The sequence below is a fragment of the Microcaecilia unicolor genome, chromosome 9, assembly GCF_901765095.1.
Source record: "Microcaecilia unicolor chromosome 9, aMicUni1.1, whole genome shotgun sequence".
Lineage (NCBI taxonomy): Eukaryota > Metazoa > Chordata > Amphibia > Gymnophiona > Siphonopidae > Microcaecilia > Microcaecilia unicolor.
The window spans coordinates 182,939,741-182,963,767 of NC_044039.1; the positions used below are offsets into that span (position 1 = coordinate 182,939,741).

At 45.3% G+C, this 24,027-nt stretch overlaps 1 protein-coding gene and 1 long non-coding RNA gene across 4 annotated transcripts in view; one reads left to right on the forward strand and one right to left on the reverse strand.

Moving 5' to 3' along the window:
* Positions 1-240: 240 nt before the first annotated feature.
* On the reverse strand, positions 241-15,729 carry LOC115477053. Of its 2 annotated transcripts, none has more exons than XR_003943275.1 (4): positions 15,683-15,729; positions 13,096-13,293; positions 4,547-4,664; positions 241-517 (listed from the first exon to the last, which is right to left on the reverse strand). It is a non-coding gene; the product is annotated as an uncharacterized LOC115477053 (long non-coding RNA). The 2 variants fall into 2 exon arrangements; XR_003943276.1 differs by lacking the exon at positions 15,683-15,729 and adding an exon at positions 15,463-15,676.
* Positions 15,730-15,900: 171 nt separating this feature from the next.
* The window catches only part of JAG2 (jagged canonical Notch ligand 2), a 328,883-nt gene continuing 320,756 nt past the window's right edge, over positions 15,901-24,027 (forward strand). For both annotated transcript variants that reach the window (XM_030213667.1, XM_030213668.1), the window contains exons 1-2: positions 15,901-16,185; positions 16,840-17,160. In XM_030213667.1, the coding sequence (XP_030069527.1) occupies positions 16,114-16,185; positions 16,840-17,160 (393 nt within the window). In that variant the 5' untranslated portion in view covers positions 15,901-16,113. The remainder of the gene's footprint in view (positions 16,186-16,839; positions 17,161-24,027) is intronic.

The following is a 24,027-nucleotide window of genomic DNA, read 5'->3' on the forward strand; positions in this document are numbered from 1 at the left end:
TGTTATTATGAGCTGGGTGCAGGACAGGGCCTAGCTTCAACCTGGTAGGCTGCAGGGTATTAAGCCACCCTCTTTATCATTTCCCTCTTAGTCTCCAAGCAAAATAACTCCAAAGAAATTCTCCACTCCAGTGCTTGTATTAAATGCAATAACTTTACTGGAACGCCACAACAGTCAGATATCCAAACTTCATGTTATTCACTTAACAACAGTTCACGTTACTGGTAGACATTTTTACAGCAGTCTGTGTTATTGGTAGAGGCCTTAGCAACTAAGTTGGTGTACTTTTGAAAAGTCCTGGGTATTTACAGTAATATCAGGTCCACCTTTACCCATTCTTTCTGGGCTTCACCCCTGCTGCCAAACCTTTTCTGGATCGAACCTCATTGTCCATCCTTCACCTCTCAGAGAGGCACTCCCTTGAGCTGCTCCCTCTGACACTGAAACAGGCTTCTCCCTGCTCCGCTTCTGAGGGGTGAATAGTGGAGCGCTGCATGGATCTGTACTGGGACCGGTGCTATTTAGCATATTTATAGAACAATATAGGAAACAGAATGATGAGTAAGGAGATTAAATTTGCAGACGACACAAAACTATTCAAAAGTTGCCAAAACACATGCAGATTGTGAAAAATTGCAGGAAGACATTAGGAAACTGGAAGACTGGGCATCCAAATGGCAGATGACATTTAATGTGGATAAATGCAAAGTGATGCAGTTACCTGATGACAGGGTCCACCTTGGGGGTTAGCATTTGAGAATAAAATAGCGCTTGTGGTGGAGGCAGAGGTTGCTGCTTTCCCCAATCCTTGGCCATCAGTATCTGGGATAAAGAGGCGTGCCATGCTGGTAACCATAGGGAGCCCAACGCTCCTCCGCAGTGCACTGCATCTAGTTCTGCAGTACAGCCACAGCCATTGATTCTGCCAGGGAAATGGCCCAGCTTTTTGTACTCCATAGAAACTCAAACCTGTACAGGTGTTTTTTTGGAAGCAAGGTGCATTTGACAGAGGAAATGTAGGGAGAAACTGGTGTTTAACAGAGAAAAATGGCATCTAAGTAGACATAAATAGCAGCTGGCCAAAAAAGTAGAGAGTTTTTCTTTTGTATATGTGTTTTCCTACTGCAGTATTGAACCGAGATGCCTGAAAGTTAGCTGCACTCAAACAGCAGCATCCTAAAGTCAGGTGCATCCATACAGCTGCGTCAGTACGGTGAAGTCTAAATGCCTGTGTCCAAAAGACATGCTCCCGTTCTACGTGGTTGCACATAACAGCCCACCCCTACTCAGTATATCTGCATTATCTGTCACACACTTAGGGGATAAATCTCTATAGATCACCTAAAAGGTAGGCACCAGGATGACGCATGCTAGGTGCGAATTCTATTTCAGCAATTGCACACTCAATTGCTATTATAGAATACTGGCAGAGTCTGTATTTATGTGCCTAAATTTTATATACAAGCATCTAGGCCAGCTCATGACTGGTGTAAAGTCTTGCACTTAAATGTTGGCAGTTAGGCATTAACTACCAACTGCTATTTGAAATTAAGTTTTATATGAAACTGATAATACTCTGTAAATTGTACATGCAACTTTGCACGCTAAATGTGCATACAAGTTTATAGAATTAGAGGGTAAATGTGCAATACATGCTTTTTGCCTGTGTGAAATATATGGGAAGATGCTGAGCACCAGTCTGCACTTCCTGTTTGATTATGGCTATGAGACGGATATTTTTTTTTGCACTGAAAATGTCCAAAATGAATAGCCATTTTCCAAAGTGAGATGTCCACCTTTTGGACGACAAAAAAAAAACGAAAACAAAAAACAGGGACACGAAACGTGTTTCTGGCATCATTTTCAAAAATATGGCCACACAGACATCCCTGAGTAGCCTAGTGGTTAGTACAGTGGATTCTGACCCATGTTCAAACCACACTATAACTTGTAAATGTGATCTACCTGAACATACATCCTTCAATAGCCTTGAAGCTTACAGGTGGAGAAGTAGCCCAGTGGTTAGTGCAGTACACTTTGATCCTGGGGAACTGGGTTTGATTCCCACTGCAGTTCCTTGTGACTCTGGGCAAGTCACTTAACCCTCTATTGCTCCTGGTACAAATAAGTACCTGTATATACTATGTAAACTGCAAAAACCACAGAAAGGCAGTGAAATGTTAAGTAGTAGTAGTATAATCAAATCCCTTTCCCTTATATATTTAGGTACAGTAGGTATTTTTCTGTTGCTGAAAGGCTCAGAATTATTTTAAAAAGGACTTGAACCCGAGTCCCTCAGTTCACACTCCACTGCTCTACCCACTAGGCTACTCCTCTGACCTGCTTGTTGCTTTGTTCAGAAAGACCATAATACCTGCATCTGACATAGAGCCTGGTTTTCCTTTCCAGTTTCACTTTCAGGGGAGAGGGAATGGGACAGTAACCACCGGAGGATTAAGGAGGAGTCATGCCTTAATCCCTCCAGTGGTTTGCTGCTCAACTACAGCAACTGTTTGTCATTTACATGTGACTGAAAACAGGTTAGAGAAAAATATCCTTCTTTTTAGACACGGGCATTTTTTCCCCGTTCGAAAATCTCTGTTGGATGTTTAACATCCCCTTATCTCTTGTTTGTCCTGTTTGTCTGTCCTAATTAGATTGTAAACTCTGTCGAGCAGGGACTGTCTCTTCATGTTCAATAGCGCTGCGTATGTCTAGTAGCACTATAGAAATGATAAGTAGTAGTAGTATGTCCTACTTTTGGGCCCTTCACAGTCCTGCCCGTAACACCCCCCCCCCCCACCCCCCTTGCTATTTGGACAACTGCAGTGTGAAACGTCCAAATTATGACTTTCCAAAAATCAAGATTTGGATACTTGTTTAGCAGATAGAGGAAGAGTTCCCTTGTAAATGATCCCCAAAGCCATATCCCAGACCCTGGAAGCAGACTGAGCTCCAAAGTCTAAATACAAGGGTGAGATGATGGTGCAAAGAGAAGGGTTTTAGATTTGTTAGGAACTGGGAACATTTAGGGAAAAAGATGCCTATTCTGATGGGGGGGGGGGGGGGGGGGGACACACACCAAATTAAACAGCTAGTGAAAAAGAGATAAAACAGCTTTTTAAATTAGATCATGGGGGAAAACCAACACTGACTCAGAATGAAGCAGATTCTTAGGATACTATTAAAAACAAGGGAAGTCAGAATATCCTGATAAAGAGGATGTGGTAAAAGCTAAGGTAGCTCAGGTGGATTCAAATGAAGAGCAAATATGAATGTTCCCAAATTATCTGAATCAAAAGCTCAAAACAATAAGGACCCTGTTTACTAAGGTGCGTGTTTTTAGCGCGTGCACAAAATTAGCGCGCAGTGTAGGCGCCCATAGGAATATTGTGGGAACCTACACTGCACGCTAAAAACGCTAACGTGCCTCTAGCGCAGCTTAGTAAATAGGGCCCTAAACGTTGTGAACATGGATACAAAAAGATGTAATTGTCTATATGCAAATGCCAGAAGTCTAAAAAGACGGTGTTAGAAGGTATGGCATTAAATCAAGATATATACAGCCGGGTGGGAAGAGTTGTAACCTGCCTCTTAATGTGAATTAAACTGAAAATGTGTGCGCTACTTACCATAATGCACATTAGTTTACATCGACGTGGGCTTTATATTAATGACTAGGAAAAAATGCCCGTTTCTGAGCGCAATGAAACGGGCGCTAGCAAGGGGCCCCCTCCCTCCGAGCTACTTGCCTTGTTGGGGGTTGGCGTTCGCCTCGCGTTTTGGCCCTCCGAGTGTTATAGCTCCGCCCTCGACGTCATTTTTTTTGACGCGAGGGCGGTGCAGACCCTCCCTCCGTCCCATTTGCGTTGTTCGGGGTTCGCGTTCGCCTCGCGTTTCGGCCCTCCGAGTGTTATAGCTCCGCCCTTGACGTCATGACGTTTTGACGCGAGGGCGGTGCAGACACTCCAGGGCACACCGGATATCTCAGGCGCCTCAACTTCCGTGGAGGCTTCAGAACGTTGGGGTTGCCTTTTATATAGAGAGATATGCAGTACACAAATGCATGCAACCACCTCATCGTTATGCAAATTGAATAATGCAGCTTGCACTGACTTCAGAAGCTGTGTTATTTGTGGGAAAATAATAATGTCAGTTTTCAAATGGTGTTAATTTTCCTGTACAGGAGCATCAGGTTGCTAACACATGGCTTGGCCATGCTCCAGGGCACCATATTAAAAGGGGCTGGTGCTTAATAAATGCCATATGGAGTCCCCTCCCTCCTTTCCCTAGTCAACAGGGCCGGCTCAAGGAATTGTGGAGCCCTGGACCAACTTTTGCTTTTGAGCTCCCTGACACACTCCTGCTTCACATCTGCCCAACTCCCCCAGCCCCTGAGTCAAATAAAATTCAATAAATTGAAATGTGTTTCTCATCCCAGTCCCCAGGACATACCTTGACATCCTGGTTTTTATGAAATCCGTTATGAAGTACCAGGTTTGCATATAACAAAGGCAATACATGCAGATCTCTCATGAGTACTCACCGTGGATATGAGAAAACTAGACTGGTCACTGTCCTAAGGGCTAGGTGAGGAAAGAGATCAGAATGGAAACATCATCCCCACCACCTCCATTCGACATAGCAGCATCCATTCTTCTGCCCTGTAAAATCCCACCCATAATGTGAGACAGTATCTTCCTCTTATTTACTGTCTCCCCCCCCCCAAACCCCCCCCCATTTTCTTTTTCTCCTCAGCAACAATCTTTGTCCTGCTACCTTCCCTCTCAGCCTCCTGCCCTAGAATATTTTCTCTTCTTCTCCAGCTTTCCTTCCTTTCCTTTCAGCTCCCTGCCCCAGAATATTTTTCCTTCCACTTTCTTCTCTTAATTTCCTTTCCAGGGTGTCCAGTCCATCTGCCACTTCTTCTCTCTCATCCTGTCATTTTCACTTCCTCTCCTACATCCATCTCTGACTTTAACCTTTTCCTTTATTTTCCTCCATTTATTTTTCTATTCACTTGTTCTTATAGCTTTCCATCATCCTTGTTCTATTATTCTCCACGGGTTTTTTTGCTAACTCTCTCCTCTCTCCCCCCCTCCAGCATCTTCTCTTTTTCTCTCCCCCCCCCGCTCTATACAGCACCCCCTCTCTATTTTCATTCTTATGGCCAATATCTCCTCTTTCTCCCCCTCTCTCCAGCATATCCTCTCCTTACTCGCCCCTCGTATCCAGCATCCGTGTCCCTCTCCTCCTACTCTGCCAGCATCTCCTCTATCTCCCTATTCTTCCCATGTCCAGAACCCCCTTTGTCCTCTTACTGCCACCCCTCATGTCCAGCATTTCCCATGTCTTCTTACTCACCCAATGTCTTGTATTTTCCCTCACCCTACAACACCACTCATGTCCACCATTCTCCCATGTCCCTTTTTTCCTCCATATCTGATATAGCATCTTCTTTATCCCCCTTTCCTAAGCCAGCCAGCCAACCATCTTCCCCCATCCCATTCCAGTACCTCCCCGTTCCCCATCTTAATCCAGCATCTCCCTTCAATCACCCTACTCCCCCATGACCACTATCTCTTCTCCCCTCCCCCAAGCACTCATATGCCCTTTCTTTCCATCTTTCTCTTATTCAGCATCTCCTCTCCCCCTCCATCCAGCATATTCTCCTCGTCTCCCTACTCCTCTTCCCCATGCCCAGCATCTCCCTTCTGTCTTCATAGTCCACCCAGAGTTTCCCCTGTTCTTGCAGGGTCCAGATCTGCCTTAGTTGCCCTGTCTGCTGTGTCCCTATTCTTCCCACCCTCACTCACTTCCAGTAACTGCCCTCCCCTTGCTGATCCATCATCTCCCTTCCATCATAGCAACACCCCTCTTTGTCTACCATTCCACACCCTCCTTTCCTAAAACAAGCATATCCCTTTTTTTTTTCTCTCTCCCCAATCCAGCATCTCTATTTACCTCCCCTGGCTGGCTGGCCCCGATCCAGAATCATACTTTATTCTTACCCATTACCTCCTCCAGCACTTGGCTGCCATCAGCCATGCCCTCAGCCCCCGTCCCACAAAACCAGATGGTAAGGAGGCAAACTGCGGGGTCTTCCTCTTACCTATGCTGCTACAGGCTCTGCTGGTCCTGAGCATGCCCTCAAAAACAGGAACTGACTTCGGGGGGGGAGGCTCAGGACTGGCAGAGCAATGCAGGCAAGAGGGAAGGCATTGCAGCTACTGTGTCCTTTATCGCCATCTGGTTTAGCAGGATGGGGCAAAAGGCAGCGACAATGGCAACAGAGTGAGTGTTGGGGATCGGGGTACTTTTTGCACGTTCATTTCGGTGATGGGCAACACAGAGCCAGTGATGCCTACAACGGTAAGAAAGCTGAGTTGCTCCCTCTTTGCCTGGCTCCAGCTTAACCTATAGGTCGGTGACATGTCAGGCGCGAGCATTTAGCGTCTTTAGCGCCGGCACCCTAGGCCACAGCCTCACCTGGTCCACAGGGTAAGCCAGCCCTGTTAGTCAAGGCTTCCTACCCCTGTCACCCCCAGGGTCCTCTCCCCATGGAAGAAGCCATCCCACCCGCATCCTCCCCAAAACCTCCTCACCATCCCTAGGCCCCGTTGCGGTCCGTTTGAATTTTTCATTACAGAAGGAGGATAAAATCACTTTATATTTTGTTGAACTACATTGGTTGCCTATAGAGGTGAGGATTATGTTCAAATTCTTTTGCTTTCTATACAAGATCTTGGAATTTTTTTTCCAATAATAGGGATAGAAGATCTTTTCACCATTCACTAAATGCCCTTCCATCTATTAAGGGAGTAAAGAGATTTAAAATGTTTGATAAACTTCTTCCAGTTCAAGCACCAAGGTCTTGGAGTAGTTTTAATATTTGTTTTGCTGCTCAGTTAGGTTTTTGCATTTTTCTTGAACAAGAAAAAAAAGATATCTTTTTAAGAAGTTTGTTAAGATCAGTACTTGAATTTAAGATTCTCTGCTCATTTCTTTGCATCCCAAGGGACTGTCTTGCTTTTTTTTTAATTATTGTAAATCGCTAAGAACCTGAAGTTCTCCTAGGACAAGCCGTCTTACCACCCGTCGTGTGAGTGCTCCCGCTTCTGCTTCTACCTCATCTGGTAGACGATTTTTCCGGGGAAGGAAGAATGCTCCCTACGCCTATAACAAGCATAGGTACAATCCTCCTTCTCGACAGCCTTCTCAGGCTCATCCCCAGCGCACTCGTTCTCGTCAACAGAGTGCGCCAAGGCAGGCCCCTGTGGCTCCCCAGCAAAATTAAGGGACGGGCTTTTGACTGGCTCCAGCTGAGCACAGCCGCTGTTCAAGTGTCCATGCCGGACGACTTACCGGTCGGACGGAGGTTAAAATTTTTCACCAAAGGTGGCCTCTCATAACTTCCGATCAGTGGGTTCTTCAAATTGTCCGGTTAGGATACTCCCTCAATTTGATATCCAGGCCTCCAAATTGCCCACCGGGAGCTCAGTCTTTCAGTTTCCAGCACAGGCACGTACTTGCAGAGGAACTCTCCACCCTTCTCAAGGCCAATGCGGTCGAGCCCGTTCCACCAGGGCAAGAAGGGCTGGGATTCTATTCCAGGTACTTCCTTGTGCAAAAGAAAACAGGGGGATGCGTCCCATCCTAGACCTAAGGGCCCTGAACAAATTCCTAGTCCGCGAAAAGTTCAGGATGGTTTCCCTGGGCACCCTTCTCCCCATGATTCAGGAAAACAATTGGCTACGTTTTCTGCTTATACACACATCCTGATACTTTCAGCTCACAGGAAGTATCTTCGATTCCGTCTGGGAGCGCAGCACTTCCAGTATTGTGTGCTGCCCTTTCGTCTGGCGTCTGCGCCCAGGGTCTTCACAAAATACCTGGCAGTAGTTGCAGCGTCGCTACGCAGACTGGGAGTACATGTGTTCCCTTATCTCGACAATTGGCTGGTGAAGAACATCTCAGAGGCAGGGGCTCTACAGTCCACGCAGATGACTATTCAACTGCTGGAGCTACTCGGGTTTGTTATAAATTACCCTAAGTCCCACTTTTTCCCTGTTCAGCAACTGGAATTTATAGGAGCTCTGCTGGACTCACAGACTTCGTAAAGCGAGAGCAGACAATCTTCTGTCTCTAGTTTCCATGGCCAGAGCGTCTCAGCGGATCACAGCTCGGCAGATGTTGAGACTTCTAGGCCATATGGCCTGCACAGTTCATGTGACTCCCATGGCGCGTCTTCACATGAGATCAATTCAATGGACCCTAGCTTCCCAGTGGTTTCAAGCTGCGGGGGATCTAGAGGATGCAATCCAGCTGTCCACCAATTTTCACAATTCCCTTCAGTGGTGGACAATTCGACCCAATTTGGTCTTGGGACGTCTCTTTCAAATTCCTCAGCCACAAAAAGTGCTGACAACGGATGCATCCCTCCTGGGGTGGGGAGCTCATGTTGATGGGCTTCTCAGGGAGTTTGGTCCCTCCAGGAAAAAGGTCTTCAGATCAATCTCCTGGAGTTGCGAGCGGTCTGGAATGCTCTAAAGGCTTTCAGAGATCGGTTGTTCAATCAAATCATCCTAATTCAGACAGACAATCAGGTTGCAATGTACTATATCAACAAGCAGGGGGGCACCAGATCTCGCCCCCTGTGTCAGGAAGCTGTCCAGATGTGGCTTTGGGCTCGCCGTCACGGCACGTTTCTCCAAGCCACGTATCTGGCAGGCGTAAACAACAGTCTGGCCGACAGGTTGAGCAGGATAATCCAACCTCACGAGTGGTTGCTCAACATGGGCATTGTACGCAAGATCTTCCGAAAGTGAGGCACCCCCTCGATGGATCTTTTTGCCACTCAGCTCAATCACAAGGTCCCTCAGTTCTGTTCCAGACTTCAGGCCCATGACAGACTAGTGTTGGATGCCTTTCTCCTTCATTGGGGGACGGGCCTTCTCTATGCGTATCCTCCCATACCTCTGGTGGGGAAGACTTTGCTGAAACTCAAGCAAGACCACGGAACCACGATTCTGATTGCTCCCTTCTGGCCGCATCAGATTTGGTTCCCTTTTCTTCTGGAGTTGTCCTCCAAAGAACCATGGAGATTGGAGTGTTTTCCAACCCTCATCACTCAGCATGAGGGGGCGCTTCTGCATCCCAACCTCCAGTCTCTGGCTCTCACGGCCTGGATGTTGAGAGCTTAGAAATTGCCATCCCTGATTTCGGCCTCACTCTGAAACTTCTCCTTAAGCAATTTGCATGCACTCTGTACTTTGTTGTAGCACCTCCTGTAAGTGCTACTCACCCACCCTTACTTAACTTCCTCCCAAATCCCACTAAACTTTTGAGATCTGCTTCTGGTAGGGCTATTTGACTTGCAGACACATTAACATGTTCATTCCATATTGTAGATTAGAATCCTTAGGATTTTCCTGGCCAACCTCCCCCTTGGGTGACTTGCTTCCACCGCATGCCCCCTTCTGAGATACCTCCTTCATCAGCTGGCCTGCAAACAGATATAAACAAGGGACCCAAGTGCAATACTTTTTTTTGGTCCCCCCTTCACCCAGTGTTTTTTCGACCATGGGTCCACTAAGGTCCTTCTAATACCCCGCTCCTTAGCCTCACTGCCAAGTCAGCAACTCCCACACACAGTACCCCTTACCTTTTGTGGATGCTGGTACTTGCTCTACTAAGGGTGACAAGGGTCTTCTCTGATCAAACTCATCTGCATGGCTCTCTGTCATGTCCTAGCTGGGGTGCCATTGTGACAAACCCTGGGCTCCGCGCTCTTCAGACACTCCTGGCTGCTGTCAATACTCCTAGCTTGGCAATTCCTTTAAGTCCAAGTCAAGGCCACAAATCGATCCAGTCCACGTTTTCCTCTTTTATTCATGCCCATAAGCATATAACAAACACAAGATTAATACCACCATGGCTCCAATAAACAGAAGTCCATAATCATGGTCCTTGCACCCTGACCCTTTCCCCAAAGAATATACAGCTCAGGTTTCATAATTCAGAACAGTCTTTGCTTATGTTGACTGCCCCACTACTGAGGAACATGCAGCTCACCTCCCATTGTACAACCTTATTCCTTTCTGAGACGCGTCTCACCACTGCCTTCCCAGTACCGTGGGGTTCTCCCATAGCCAGCTTCCCACTCCATCTCTCCTTCATCTCCAGCAAGGCTGGGTGTTCCTGCTTCCTCATAGTCCATGGCTACAGGCTCTGGGAGGAGCTCCTCTTCCTCCCCCTTGGGCTTCTTCCCCAGGCTCTCTGGTTCCTCAGCTCAACTTGCTTTCAGCTGGGCTGGGAATGGCCACGCCACACCCATCTTCAGTGAGGAGGCATCAAGTATTGCCTCCATTACCAGGGAACTTGGGCTCCATCCACTGGACTCCCCCTGGATGCCAAATGGGGTAGCTTCACCATTATCTCAGAAAGAATGGCCCAACTTCCCTCCTGAGGGTGTTCTGGCACTTCCTTCTCTCTCTTAAGTCCCATGGTTGGGAGTCTTGTTCCTAGAGGCTGTTCTACTGGGTCCCGGCCCTCTAGAGGAAATCTTTGGAACTACCTCATTCACATACTATTCCCTCACCAAAGGGTAGCTACAAACCACCTTCCGATACAGTGACAGCAGCCCAGGTTTTTTTCCTCCACCCCCTTACTCAGAGCTGGTAATCCCCAAGGCCTTCTGGGATATGTAGTTGGCTTTTTCCTTACTACCATGACAGGCCCTGGCTACTGCCGTGTCACAATATTAAGACCTTGAATTAAAGGTATATTTTTAAACCAATGAAAAGAAGGCTACACTGCAATTAAATAATTTGTAGAAAAAATGAGACTCTGATTAGAGCTGTACCAATAGCATATTTTACTATTCGTCCGACTACGAATAATGGTCATTGAGCTTTAACTTAACAAATCCTATATAATACTTTGCACCTCCAACATTCTACGTCTGGATGCCTGGGTTCGTAACATCCATTCCTACTCATTGCCCCACCCTCATGTCAAAACGTAATGACATCAGAGGGCGGAACAATGAGGGGGAAGGGAATGCTGGAGGCAAGATGATGTCAGGAGGAGAGAATTGCGGGACATCGAGGGGAGGGAGGGAGGAAGGGAAGGGGAGGGGAGGGCAGAGGAGAATTGATGGGAGGACAGTCATAGGTGCCCCATATAAGAGGCTTGGGGAGGCTAAGCCTCCCCAGCCCAACCGTGACATTCCCCTGGCTGCTGCCCCCCCCCCCCCAAACGCACGGCTGCCTGGCGCAGCAGCGCTACAGCCAGACAGCTCTCGGATGGTCCCTCCGCTCCTTCCCGCCCTCAGCTCCCCGATCGACAGCCCTCCTCTCCGTTACTAACCCCCTTGTGTGTGTTTAACCCTTTTACTTTCAGGCGCAGCGACGGCAGTGAAGAGGACAACACAGCAGGCTCGCCTCCAGCTTCTCCCTTCCCTCACACAGTGTCCCGCCTTCTGCGATGATGCATTTCCTGTTTCTGCGAGGGCTGGACACTGTGTGAGGGAAGGGAGAAGCTGTGTTGTCCTCTTCACTGCCGTCGTTGCGCCTGAAAGTAAAAGGGTTAACTGTGCGGGGTGGGGGGAAGGAACGGAGAGGACGGCTGTCAGGGAGCTGAGGGAGGGCAGGGAGAATCGCTGGACATGGATGGGAAGGCAGGGGGAGAAGAGATCGCTGGATAAGAGAGGAGAGGAGGGCAGGGGGAGAGAAGAGATCGCTGGACAAGACAGGAGGGGATGGCAGGGGAGAGAGAAGAGATCGCTGGACAAGACAGGAGGGGATGGCAGGGGAGAGAGGAGAATTGCTGGACATGTATGGATGGTGGTGGCGGCAGGGGAGAGAGCAAATTTGCTGGATATGGATGGAGGGGAGGGCAGGGGAGAATGGAGAGTTGCTGGACATGGATGGATGGAGAGGAGGGCAGGGGAGAATGGACATGGATGGATGGAGAGGAGGGCAGGGGAGAATGGACATGGATGGATGGTGGGGAGGGCAGGGGAGAATGGACATGGATGGATGGAGAGGAGGGCAGGGGAGAATGGACATGGATGGATGGAGAGGAGGGCAGGGGAGAATGGACATGGATGGATGGAGAGGAGGGCAGGGGAGAGAGGAGAATTGCTGGACATGGATGGATGAATGGGGGCAAGGGAGAGAGGAAATTTGCTGGATATGGGTGAAGGAGAGGGGAGAATGGAGAGTTCCTGGACATGGATGGAGGGGAGGGGAGAGAGGAGAATTGCTGAACATGGATGGATGAATGGAGGGGCAGGGGAGAGGAAATTTGCTGGATATGGGTGGACGGAAGAGAGGGCAGGTGAGAATGGAGAGTTGCTGGACATGGATGGATGGAGGGAGAGGAGGGAAGCCAGGAAGGAGATGCACATGGATGGAGGGGAGGGGAGAGAAGAGAAATGCTGGACATGGATTGAGGGGAGGGAAGAGAGGAGAAATGCTGGACATGGATGGAGTCTGCGTACTCTTTATCTTTTAAAAAATACTATAAATAAAAATCACAAAAAAGAAAGATTAAAACAACAAAAAAAAAAAACATAGATAAAACAATCCATATCTCATACCCATGGAGCATATTACTCATTATACACCCTTCCCAATTTTTACTTATCATGACAGAACATTTCTCCAACGGTTCCCTTAAAAACATAATCACCATTACATGATAACCTTGCTAGCACCCGTTTCATTTGTGCGAGAAATGGGCCTTTTTTTACTAGTAATAAATAAAAGAGGCAAAGTGAAACCAGAGATCAAATATCTATTTCAGTAGGATTTAGCACAGTAGAACCCTGGATTGTTTGCATTCAAATTTAAATCACTATTAGGCCAAATACGAATAATGTTTTTGGGGCACTATTCGGGGCCTAATCAAAATCAAATATTCAGTACAGCCCTATTATAAATGGAAGAATTATATTGTAGGCTTTATCTGGTTTGATTTACAGAGACTTTCTCCATACGCTAAACACACAAATAAATGAATTAAAACAAATAAAATTTACACAGTACAAGAGATTCAAAGAAACTGAAGCACATGCAATTAAAGTCTCACCTCTCCCCCAGACATGCCTCTTTTGGTATATTGTTCCAAAGATGGGAGACAATACAAGAAAAGGCCCTTTTCCATGTTCTGGTTAATCTTGCTTCAGACGATGATGGCAAAACTAATAAGGCATTGTTAGTGGAATGTAGTGAATGGGTAGGAATGTATGGCACGAACTATAAAGTCAGACCAGGATCCTTTAAAGCCCTAAAAAAAAAAAAAATGTACACAGCAGCTGACTGGGAGTAAGTGCAAATCTTCTAGAATTAGGAATATACTGTTACGGAATTTTGCACCAGAAAGCAAACATGAAGCAACAGTTTGGACTAGCTGAAGCCTGTTTTGTTGTGCAGTAAATCGATGCAGACAGAACTGCAGGACATGGATAACTGTGGCTATTGCAAAATTATCAAGAGGAAAGTGAAATTGGTGGATCCACCACAGCTGAAATGAAGGAACTCTTACAAAAAGCAGAAAACTGAGCTACCATTGTCAAGGTAGAATCCAAAATAGCCCCTAGACAATGGACTTCAGTGCTGAGCCAGAGGAATGGCATCCATTGAAAGGGACAATAAAGGGTCAGGGGGTCACAGATTTACCTACCCATAAATACATCATGTTTATCATCCATTTTACAATTTTATCCAACTATTTGAATAAAATCATAAAATGGTTGATAAACATAATGATGTATTATTGATCAATTATTCTATTGATTTAGAATATAATACCCCAAATAACACTGTCATTGCGGTCCAAGATATTTGCCTTGTTATAAGTGAATCTGCATTATATTAGGTCTGCAGTGATATGTATTGGCAGAAAAAAAGGGGAAGGGTCCAACTCTTGCCTGAGTTATAAGCAATCTCATGTTATATAATGCAGCTGATGTGGTAGCTATAGTGTACCTGACATAAAATGGTGTACCTTGCCTGCATATAGAAAAGATTCCCTTAGCATATAATGAATTATCAATATTCACCATCCTGGGCAATTTAATCATATGACTACAGAATCATTAGATGCAATATTTGAAGTTTAAATGTAACCTGAATATTTCTATTAGTATCAGAGAATCCAATAGTGGACTTTTCCAATGTTTTGATTGTGTTGTTGTTGTAGGCAACAAATACCGACACTGTCTCTAGGAAGAAAATTCTTCACATCAATTCTTTTTTTTAAATAACAAACCTTCTCATAATGAATGGAAATCAGGTCCCCCAAATAATTTTTACACAGTATTTCCTATGGCAGTTAAATTAGTGTATAACAAATGCCATCATAACAGACACATTTTTAGTCCCATCCTATTTTTTTTTAAAGAACAGATGCCAGTATACAAAAAAAAGTAAGCTAAGGCACAATTGAGGGTAAGGTTAAGATGAACGTTAGAACTGTAAATACATATTTGAAGAGTTTCAGACTCTGCCCCTAATTTTGTACAAGTCGCTAAAAATTGCATGTGCAAAGTTGGGCATTCGTCCAATTTGTGTGAACAATTTAGTTAAGCTAATTAATGCCAATAATTGGCTTTTTTAACAAGCAATTATTTGCACTAAATTTAATTGAATTTTACACACGATTTGAAAAAAGGAGGTGCAGAAATAAGAGGGACATGGGCATAACAGGGGCGTTCCTAAAATTAATGTGCTTTGTTATAGAATAATGGGGATACAAGCCTAATGTAGGTGTATACATTTGCACCAAGTTTTAGCTGGTGCAAATGGCTGCGCCTAAAGTTAGGCACAAGCTTTGTTCTATAAACTGTGCCTAAGTTTAAGTGCAGCTTATAAAGTAGCACTTTTTTCAGCACCATATATAGAATCTAATCCAATGGGTAAAGAAGCACCCAGAGAGAATGTTTCAGCGCTTTTCATCTAAATGACCTTACCACACAAGCAAAAGACCTCAAATTATTCAATTTAGGACTAAAATATGTCAATTTGCCTTTAAAGGCTACAGATAAAGATATGTAAAACTATGTATTTTGTTTTGGAACAGTCAGGTTTGAACTGCAGAGAGAAGAAACGTGATCCCCCTTTCGCTCCCAAGGCTCTATTTCCTAGCGGAAGGGGGAGCTCAAATGCCCTAGAAATGCTAAGCACTGCTACTGGAGACGGACAGATGCACCACTACAAGGACAAGATTCCAATCCGCCTCATGTCTGACGTTAAAGAACACTGCAGATACCTGTCTCGTGTACATGGGCCTAATCTTGGGGGGAGGGGGTTCTGTTCTCTCAATTATATGTTATGAGTCCCTAACTTATTTTTATAATGCTGCCCGTGTAGCACGTTTTACCGACTGCAAGAAGTTCAATATTTGTGCAAGAAATAAACATTAATGCAGCAAATCATCTAAAACTCTAAGACTCACGCTCTTTCCACCTTTTTGGATCCTTGCTTCATTTTAGTACTAATGTTACTTTGAAAGAGGTAAACAATGCATTAAACGCGTTTATTTTCTCCTCTCCAATTTAGTAAGCTTATTTGCAAAAAAATAATAATAATAAAAATAAACACGCCAGAGCATGGATTAAGTAGAAAAACAAAACAAAATACTACGGCGTCAATGTTTTATCCCAGTCAGTAATTACCACAGTTTCACCGTCTGCTCTCTCGTCTCCAAATCCCTCGCCTTCAGCCAAGAACAAGAGCAGTATGATGATATCCCGTCACCACACCCACCTGCCCCATCGCCTGACTCCGCCCCTTCTTTAATATTAATTGAGCCGCCTTCGCTTACCAATGGCTAAAGAAGCTGTCACTCTTTTACTTACTTGTTGAGCGCTTGCACTGGGCGAGCTAACAGACAGTAAACGGAGGAGGAGGCAGGAGCTGCTTGTGGAGCGTCCCTGTTTCGGGGGAGCAGTCCGGCCACTGACAGCTCATGCACTACAGGAGCAGCATTAGCAGCTAGCTGTGCTTGCATGCTAGCGAAGGCAGCAGCAACGGAACGCACCGTCGGTCCATGGCTCTCGGTTTTCTCCCTTTTTGTTTGTTAAATTGCCGTTAAAAGATCGGAGGCATGCTGGATTTTACAAAGAGCTGGGGTCCGTTTACAGCAGTTGGCTTGGTGCTGTTAACTTTCTGGGTTCAGGTAAGATGGAAACCGCAAAGTGGAGCGTGTTTGCTCGATGGGCTGGAGCCCGGCAGGCGCAGTCTACCTCCCCGAAACTTCATTTTTATGCTCCCCTAGACTTATTTTGGAGCATGCATTTTCTTTTATTGCCTATTCTGGCGCAAACAAACCATATTTTGGAGATCTTGCGTTGGCCCCCTCTATAATACTTATAAAACGCAACACTTTAGGATTTAAAGTAAAACGATGTCTTGATTGTTTTTTGGTTTCCCTTTGAAAGTGATTGTTCGCCCCGTGGAAACAATCAACCATTTAAATGAATCAATTTTAATCTTGTACTTAAATGTCTTGCTGTTTACCTGAAAACAAATGTGATAAGTCAGCTTTTGAGTTTTCATAATTTATAAATATATTGTGCCAATGTTTGTATAGTATTTGTGAAAAATCCAAGCAGGTTTCATTTTTTTTCATTACAGTTTAATTATTCTTCTCCCATCTCCCCCGTTTGATAACACTTGCTGATTAGACCCCTTTTTAATTAGAAAAACAAACAAAAAAAATCTGGTGGACGGGCCGTAATTTGTAAAAGCGTGTTAGTTTCAGACCCTTATGCATTTTCCCATGACGGTGCAGTGATTGTTTTGATTTTCATTTTTTTAATTTTATTTTTAGGTTTCCCAGTCCTCTGGTTATTTCGAGGTACAGCTTACTTCTGTGAAGAACATAAACGGAGAATTATTCAGTGGGGAATGTTGTGATGACATTAAGAACTCCCAGAACCTGGATTGCATACGGGATGAGTGTGATACTTATGTTAAAGTCTGTTTGAAGGAGTACCAGGCCAAGATCACTCCTACTGGATCCTGTACCTACGGATCGGGATCTACCCCTGTTCTCGGTGGAAATACATTTTATTTGAACAAAAATTCTTATCAGGGTAAAAATATCAATGAGCCTGGCAGGATTGCTATACGTTTCCAGTTTGCATGGCCGGTAAGTTGATTGATTGCATCTTTCATAATATTTAGTTTCCTTGCTTAAGGTAGTGAATGAAAACCTTCCCCCTCCTCTCCATTAAACTATGTTCCACATTAGGGTCTTCACTTTTTTTTTTTTATGAATCAAACTGTAGTAACATACAATAACTAGCAATCGAATTCCAGGTCGGTTAGCATTTTGTTTTATTGTGTAGCTATGTATTTACAATTTTTTCTGCTACTTTTCATTAACTTGTTTAAAGCTAGTGGGTGCAATTGTTGTGTTATGGAAATTAGATCTCATAGCCATGGAACCCGAATTTGGATCATGTAATTCACGTGAATTTGCATAGCTACCAAGCCCAAGTTAATGCTGGCTTACATACAATCTTCTGAACAGTGGCCAGGGTATTGTACAATAAATTGGCGAAAGCCTGCAAGGTCGTGTGGACTGGATGGCTCGTGCTCAACGACTTTTTTTTTTTTTTGGTAGCAGCCTTAAGGCTTCTTTTCGTTTATACTGATCGTTGAGGGGGGAGGAAATGGAGGTCCAATGTTATCCGTTAAAAAAAAAAATCGGGAAGCGTTTCTAAATGGGTGTGTCAAACCTACAGGATCTTGAGAATGAAGATGGTTTTGTACAGGTGTCGGCGCGGCAGTTCGTTCGATACAGAAAGGACGGGAGTATTTTTGGCTCAGAGGCGGGAGTCCTTGGGGGTTGGCACGCGCTCTGTGCCCTCAGTTCAGGCGCCAGATCCGCTTGCGTGCGGCACTGGAGGAGAAAGAGGCGCCGCCACCGCCACGGATGCGCTCTTGGCAGCGCCTGGAGATGGAAGCCCGCCCCGCGTGTTCCGGAGCGCGTGCTGCCTACAGTTACATCACTGTTGGGAGGGGAAGGCGTGTTTTTTGTGGCGACTAGGTCGCAGTCTCGTGGGACCTGAAGAAGCCTTGTGGGGGGGGGGGGGGGGGGGGGGGGGGGGTAGAGGAGGCAGCGCGTTGTGTTGCTGTTGTATTAGTGGGTGGGAACTGTTAGTCTCTTCTGCCGCAGTAGAGGCGCTGCTGCCACTGGATGGCACCGGAGGACCTGGCAGGCGCGCGCAGAAGTGTTTCGTGTGGTGAGATACTGCGAGCGAACCGGGGCCACTGGATAACCTTTAAGCAAACAGGCTTAAATTGGAAAAGTTTCATCCTTCAGCTGCACAACTTCGTTACTCTTTTTAAAAATTATTTCAGGAAGTAAAAGTACGGCGGGCTTCAGGTCGCTGTTAATTGCTATGGACCCTATTGCATTTTCTTCTTACCCCTACTGTCCCGTACCACCTCTTTCTTTTCGGTTGCGCGTTCTCAAGCTTAACCAATTGGTTTTATAAGGAAAGCCCGCCCCACTTTTCACGACGTTGCTAGACTGTTCGGGCTCCCATGCCGTGTAGGACTTACATTCAGTGAGTGGTGAAAGGAAATGATGGCCATTGGCCAACTCAACTGTCACAAAAACGGGAAAGAAATAACGCCCATAAAACACAAAAGCTTGTAAAACCACCTCCCCCCCCCCAGGGAGTTGAGTTAAGGGAGGTTTAACTTTTTTGTTGGGGGAGGGGGGGGGGTAGAAATCCTTTTATTTGGAATGTGCTGCTCTCACCAGAGATCTTTGCTTTACTAAAGCTAGAGCGTTCACCTGTATCAGCAAAACTAATAAACTTCTCCGTTTTATTTCTCTGTTAAATCTTTTTGGTTTTGTAATGTAGGCATTGATGATAGCGTTTAGCAAGGTATGAGACTAAGACAAATTAAACCTGACAGCCTATTGCAGTCCAGGGATTTGGAGTAGGTCTACATAGTTCCTACACCACCCCCCCCCCCCCCCCCCCCCCCCCCCGATTGATAGGTAGACGGGATTCCTCTGTCACTTCATTTTCAGTAGTGTTTTATATTTGACTAGTAAAAAAGGCCCGTTTCTGGAACAAATGAAACTGGCGCTAGCAAGGTTTTCCTGGGAGTGTGTATATTTGAGAGAGAGAGCCAGAGTGAATGTGCGGGTGTGTGACAGAGTGAGACTGTCTGTGTGTGACAGGGCCCCCTCCCCTGTTCCTAATGCCCCTCACCCCGTTCCCTCCCCTCCTTTTCCTCCTCCTTCCCACACTTTGGGTTCCTTAAGGCTTTCAAAAGTCTATGTACCCCCGTGGCCTTAACGCCCAGTATCCGGATACCCCACCACTTTCCTCCTCACCCCTCCCCCAAGATGTAATACTTTCACGTCCTTCATTTTTTAAAAAAAGTGTCCTATCTACCCTGTGTACAAATGCCCGGCATTCAGATTGTGTTCCTCTCGTAAATTTTCATTTCTTTCATTCATTCAGAACTTGCCCCCCCCCCCCCCCCCCCGAACACTTTTGGTTCCTTCAGTCTTTTAAAACTCTCCTATGTACCCTGTGTGCTAATGGCCAGCATTCAGATTGTTTTGCTTTCCCAAATGTTCATTTCTTTCATTCGTTCAGAACTCCCCCCCCCCCCCCCCCCCCATTTAACACTTTCGGTTCCTTCAGTCTTTTAAAACTCTCCTATCAACCCTGTGTCCTAATGGCCAGCACTCAGATTGTTTGCTTTGCCAAATTGTCTGTCACTGAGGTCAGTGCGTGCCTGCCTAGCAGACCACTTCCGGCAGGCACGGTCCCAAGCACATTCTGTTGGAGGTGAGAATTATTAAATAGGATTTATCCACTTGTCAGGGAAATCTAAGATTTAATTCTAGTTCAGGCTTAGAAAATCTTGCCCCATATTAATCTCTGCAGCTAAGGCCTTTTAAGAAAAATATCATAACTTGCAAATTCATCTAGAATGGACAAACATTAGTGAGTTGGGCTGTCCACTCTGAGGATTTGCAGGGCATTGAGTGATGTTCTGGGGGTTAGGGCATGGGAGTCCAACTGAAATGTGTTACATAGTAACATAGTAGATGACGGCAGAAAAAGACCTGCACGGTCCATCCAGTCTGCCCAACAAGATAACTCATATGTGCCATATTTTGTGTATACCTTACCTTGATTTGTACCTGTCTTTTTCAGGGCACAGACCATATAAGTCTGCCCCACCTCCCACCACCGGCTCTGGCACAGACCCTATAAGTCTGCCCAGCACTATCCCCGCCTCCCACTACCGGCTCTTGCCACAATAACTTGGGACAAAAAAATGTATTCCTCTACAAATTGTACAACCTTATCACACATTTGTTCTGCTAGTCAATGACAACATACTCTCGTGTCTGGAAAGTGTAAGATTGACTGACTAGAAACAGAACAATGTAGGCAGATAAAGACCATATGGCCTATCTAGTCTGCCTATCCATGCCATCTACTGGCCCTGTTGCTCCCTTAGAGTTCCTTTGTACTTGCCCCAAGCTTTCTTGAATTGAAATATTGTTTTGGTCTCTACTTCTACCAGGAGGCCGTTCCACAAATTCAACACCCTTTCAGTGAAGTATTTCCTCAGGTTGCTTCTGAGTCAATCCCCTTTCATCATCCTATGCCCCCTCGTTCTAGAGCTTCCTTTCAATTGAAAAAGACTTACATCTTATGATACTTTTAAATACCTATGCAGCATAAATGCACATCTTCTTTCTTCCAAAGTATTTATGTCTGACCCCCATAAGCTCTGAAGACCACTGACCATTTTAGTAACCACCCTCTGGACCAACTATCCTGTTTTTTTTTTTTTTTTTTGAAGGTGTAGTCTCCAGAATTGTACTCAATATTCTAAATGAGGTCTCACCAAAGCCTTATACAGAGTCGTCATTACCTTCTTTTTGTGTACTGGCCACTCCTCTCCCTAGGCACCTAAGCATCCTTCAAGCTTTTGCCATTGCCTTTTCTGTTTGACCACCTTAAGATCATCATGTATAATAACACTCAAGTTCTGTTCTTTCGTGCACAAAATTTTCACCCCCCCCCCCCCCCAAATGATACCGTTCCCTTGCATTTTGCAACCCAATTTCACGATTCTGCATTTTTTTAGCATTAAATCTAATCTGCCAAATTCCAAACAATTTCTCTAGCTCTGCTAAGTCCTTCCTCATGTTATCCACGTCATTGGGGGTTGTTAAAACACTGAACCTTGCAGCACACCACTGGTAATGCCCTTTGTCCTCAGAATGAGCCCCATTTACCACTATCCTCTGTTGCCTTCCACTCAACCAGTTCTAATCCAGTCAGTCACTTTAGGGCCCATACCAAGGGCACTCAGTTTATTATTAGTCTATGCGGAACCGTGTCAAAGGCTTTGCTAAAATCTAAATACACTACATCTAGCGCTCTCCCTCATTCCGACCCTCTGGTCACCCAGTGAAAGAAATTAATCAGATTTGTGACAAAGACCTGTCTCTAGTGAGCCCATTTGGCTCAGGTCCTGTAATCCTGGATTCCCAAAACTTTACTATTCTTTGTTTTTAAAGTATTTTCGTTAAACCACAGAAGTCAAACTTAGGGCCCTGTTTACTAGACCGCACTAGCCTTTTTAGTGCGCGCTAAAATTAGCACACACTAAATGCTAGTTGCCCATATGTTCCTATGGGTGACTTAGCATTTAGTGTGTACGCTAATCATTGGCGTGTGCTAAAAACGCTAACACGCCCTTTGCGCTGCTTAGTAAACAGGACCCTTAGTGGCCTGTAGTTCCCAACCTCTTCTTTACTTCCGCTTTTATGGAGAGGGACCACATCTGCTCTACTCCCGACTCTAGAGAAGCATTGAAAAGGTTAGCCAGCGGAGTCACTAGAACTTCCCTAAGTGCCTTCAGTACCCTTGGGATAAAGGACATGATAAAACAGTAGTACAGTGGGGGAAATAAGTATTTGATCCCTTGCTGATTTTGTAAGTTTGCCCACTGACAAAGACATGAGCAGCCCATAATTGAAGGGTAGGTTATTGGTAACAGTGAGAGATAGCACATCACAAATTAAATCCGGAAAATCACATTGTGGAAAGTATATGAATTTATTTGCATTCTGCAGAGGGAAATAAGTATTTAATCCCTCTGGCAAACAAGACCTAATACTTGGTGGCAAAACCCTTGTTGGCAAGCACAGCGGTCAGACGTCTTCTGTAGTTGATGATGAGGTTTGCACACATGTCAGGAGGAATTTTGGTCCACTCCTCTTTGCAGATCATCTCTAAATCATTAAGAGTTCTGGGCTGTCGCTTGGCAACTCGCAGCTTCAGCTCCCTCCATAAGTTTTCAATGGGATTAAGGTCTGGTGACTGGCTAGGCCACTCCATGACCCTAATGTGCTTCTTCCTGAGCCACTCCTTTGTTGCCTTGGCTGTATGTTTTGGGTCATTGTCGTGCTGGAAGACCCAGCCACGACCCATTTTTAAGGCCCTGGCGGAGGGAAGGAGGTTGTCACTCAGAATTGTACGGTACATGGCCCCATCCATTCTCCCATTGATGCGGTGAAGTAGTCCTGTGCCCTTAGCAGAGAAACACCCCCAAAACATAACATTTCCACCTCCATGCTTGACAGTGGGGACTGTGTTCTTTGGGTCATAGGCAGCATTTCTCTTCCTCCAAACACGGCGAGTTGAGTTCATGCCAAAGAGCTCAATTTTTGTCTCATCTGACCACAGCACCTTCTCCCAATCACTCTCGGCATCATCCAGGTGTTCACTGGCAAACTTCAGACGGGCCGTCACATGTGCCTTCCGGAGCAGGGGGACTTTGCGGGCACTGCAGGATTGCAATCCGTTATGTCGTAATGTGTTACCAATGGTTTTCGTGGTGACAGTGGTCCCAGCTGCCTTGAGATCATTGACAAGTTCCCCCCTTGTAGTTGTAGGCTGATTTCTAACCTTCCTCATGATCAAGGATACCCCACGAGGTGAGATTTTGCGTGGAGCCCCAGATCTTTGTCGATTGACAGTCATTTTGTACTTCTTCCATTTTCTTACTATGGCACCAACAGTTGTCTCCTTCTCGCCCAGCGTCTTACTGATGGTTTTGTAGCCCATTCCAGCCTTGTGCAGGTGTATGATCTTGTCCCTGACATCCTTAGACAGCTCCTTGCTCTTGGCCATTTTGTAGAGGTTAGAGTCTGACTGATTCACTGAGTCTGTGGACAGGTGTCTTTCAAACAGGTGACCATTGCTGACAGCTGTCTGTCATGCAGGTAACGAGTTGATTTGGAGCATCTACCTGGTCTGTAGGGGCCAGATCTCTTACTGGTTGGTGGGGGATCAAATACTTATTTCCCTCTGCAGAATGCAAATAAATTCATATACTTTTCACAATGTGATTTTCCGGATTTAATTTGTGATGTGCTATCTCTCACTGTTACCAATAACCTACCCTTCAATTATGGGCTGCTCATGTCTTTGTCAGTGGGCAAACTTACAAAATCAGCAAGGGATCAAATACTTATTTCCCCCACTGTATATGCAAGACAATGAGAAAAGTTGTTCAAGTACTTATTGATGGATGCCGTACATAGTGCTGAAATTGTGGATATTTTCATTTTTGTGGCACTAAAACAAAGCTTCTGAGGAGCTGGCTCTGTGTATGGGGGGGTGGGGGTTGTCTTTTAGCATTATAAGTTGGTGTACACGCAGCATTCAGACCCTTTTATAAGAACCTGTAATCCATAGTAACTTTTTATATCATAAGCAGAGAATCATTTTGTAATCCATAGTAACTTTTTATATCATAAGCTTAGTATAGAAAACTATGAACCCATATAACTTTTCTATTGGAGCAGAAAAATCCATGTTGCATAGAGCAAGTTGTTCTGATGACAGTTCTATAAAGACATGGGCAGGTTTAATTAATAATTTCCATAAGAGGAAACTTGGCAGTAAGTGGTTCTGTTGGAGTTTTGAAAGCTTGTCAAACATCTTTCCTA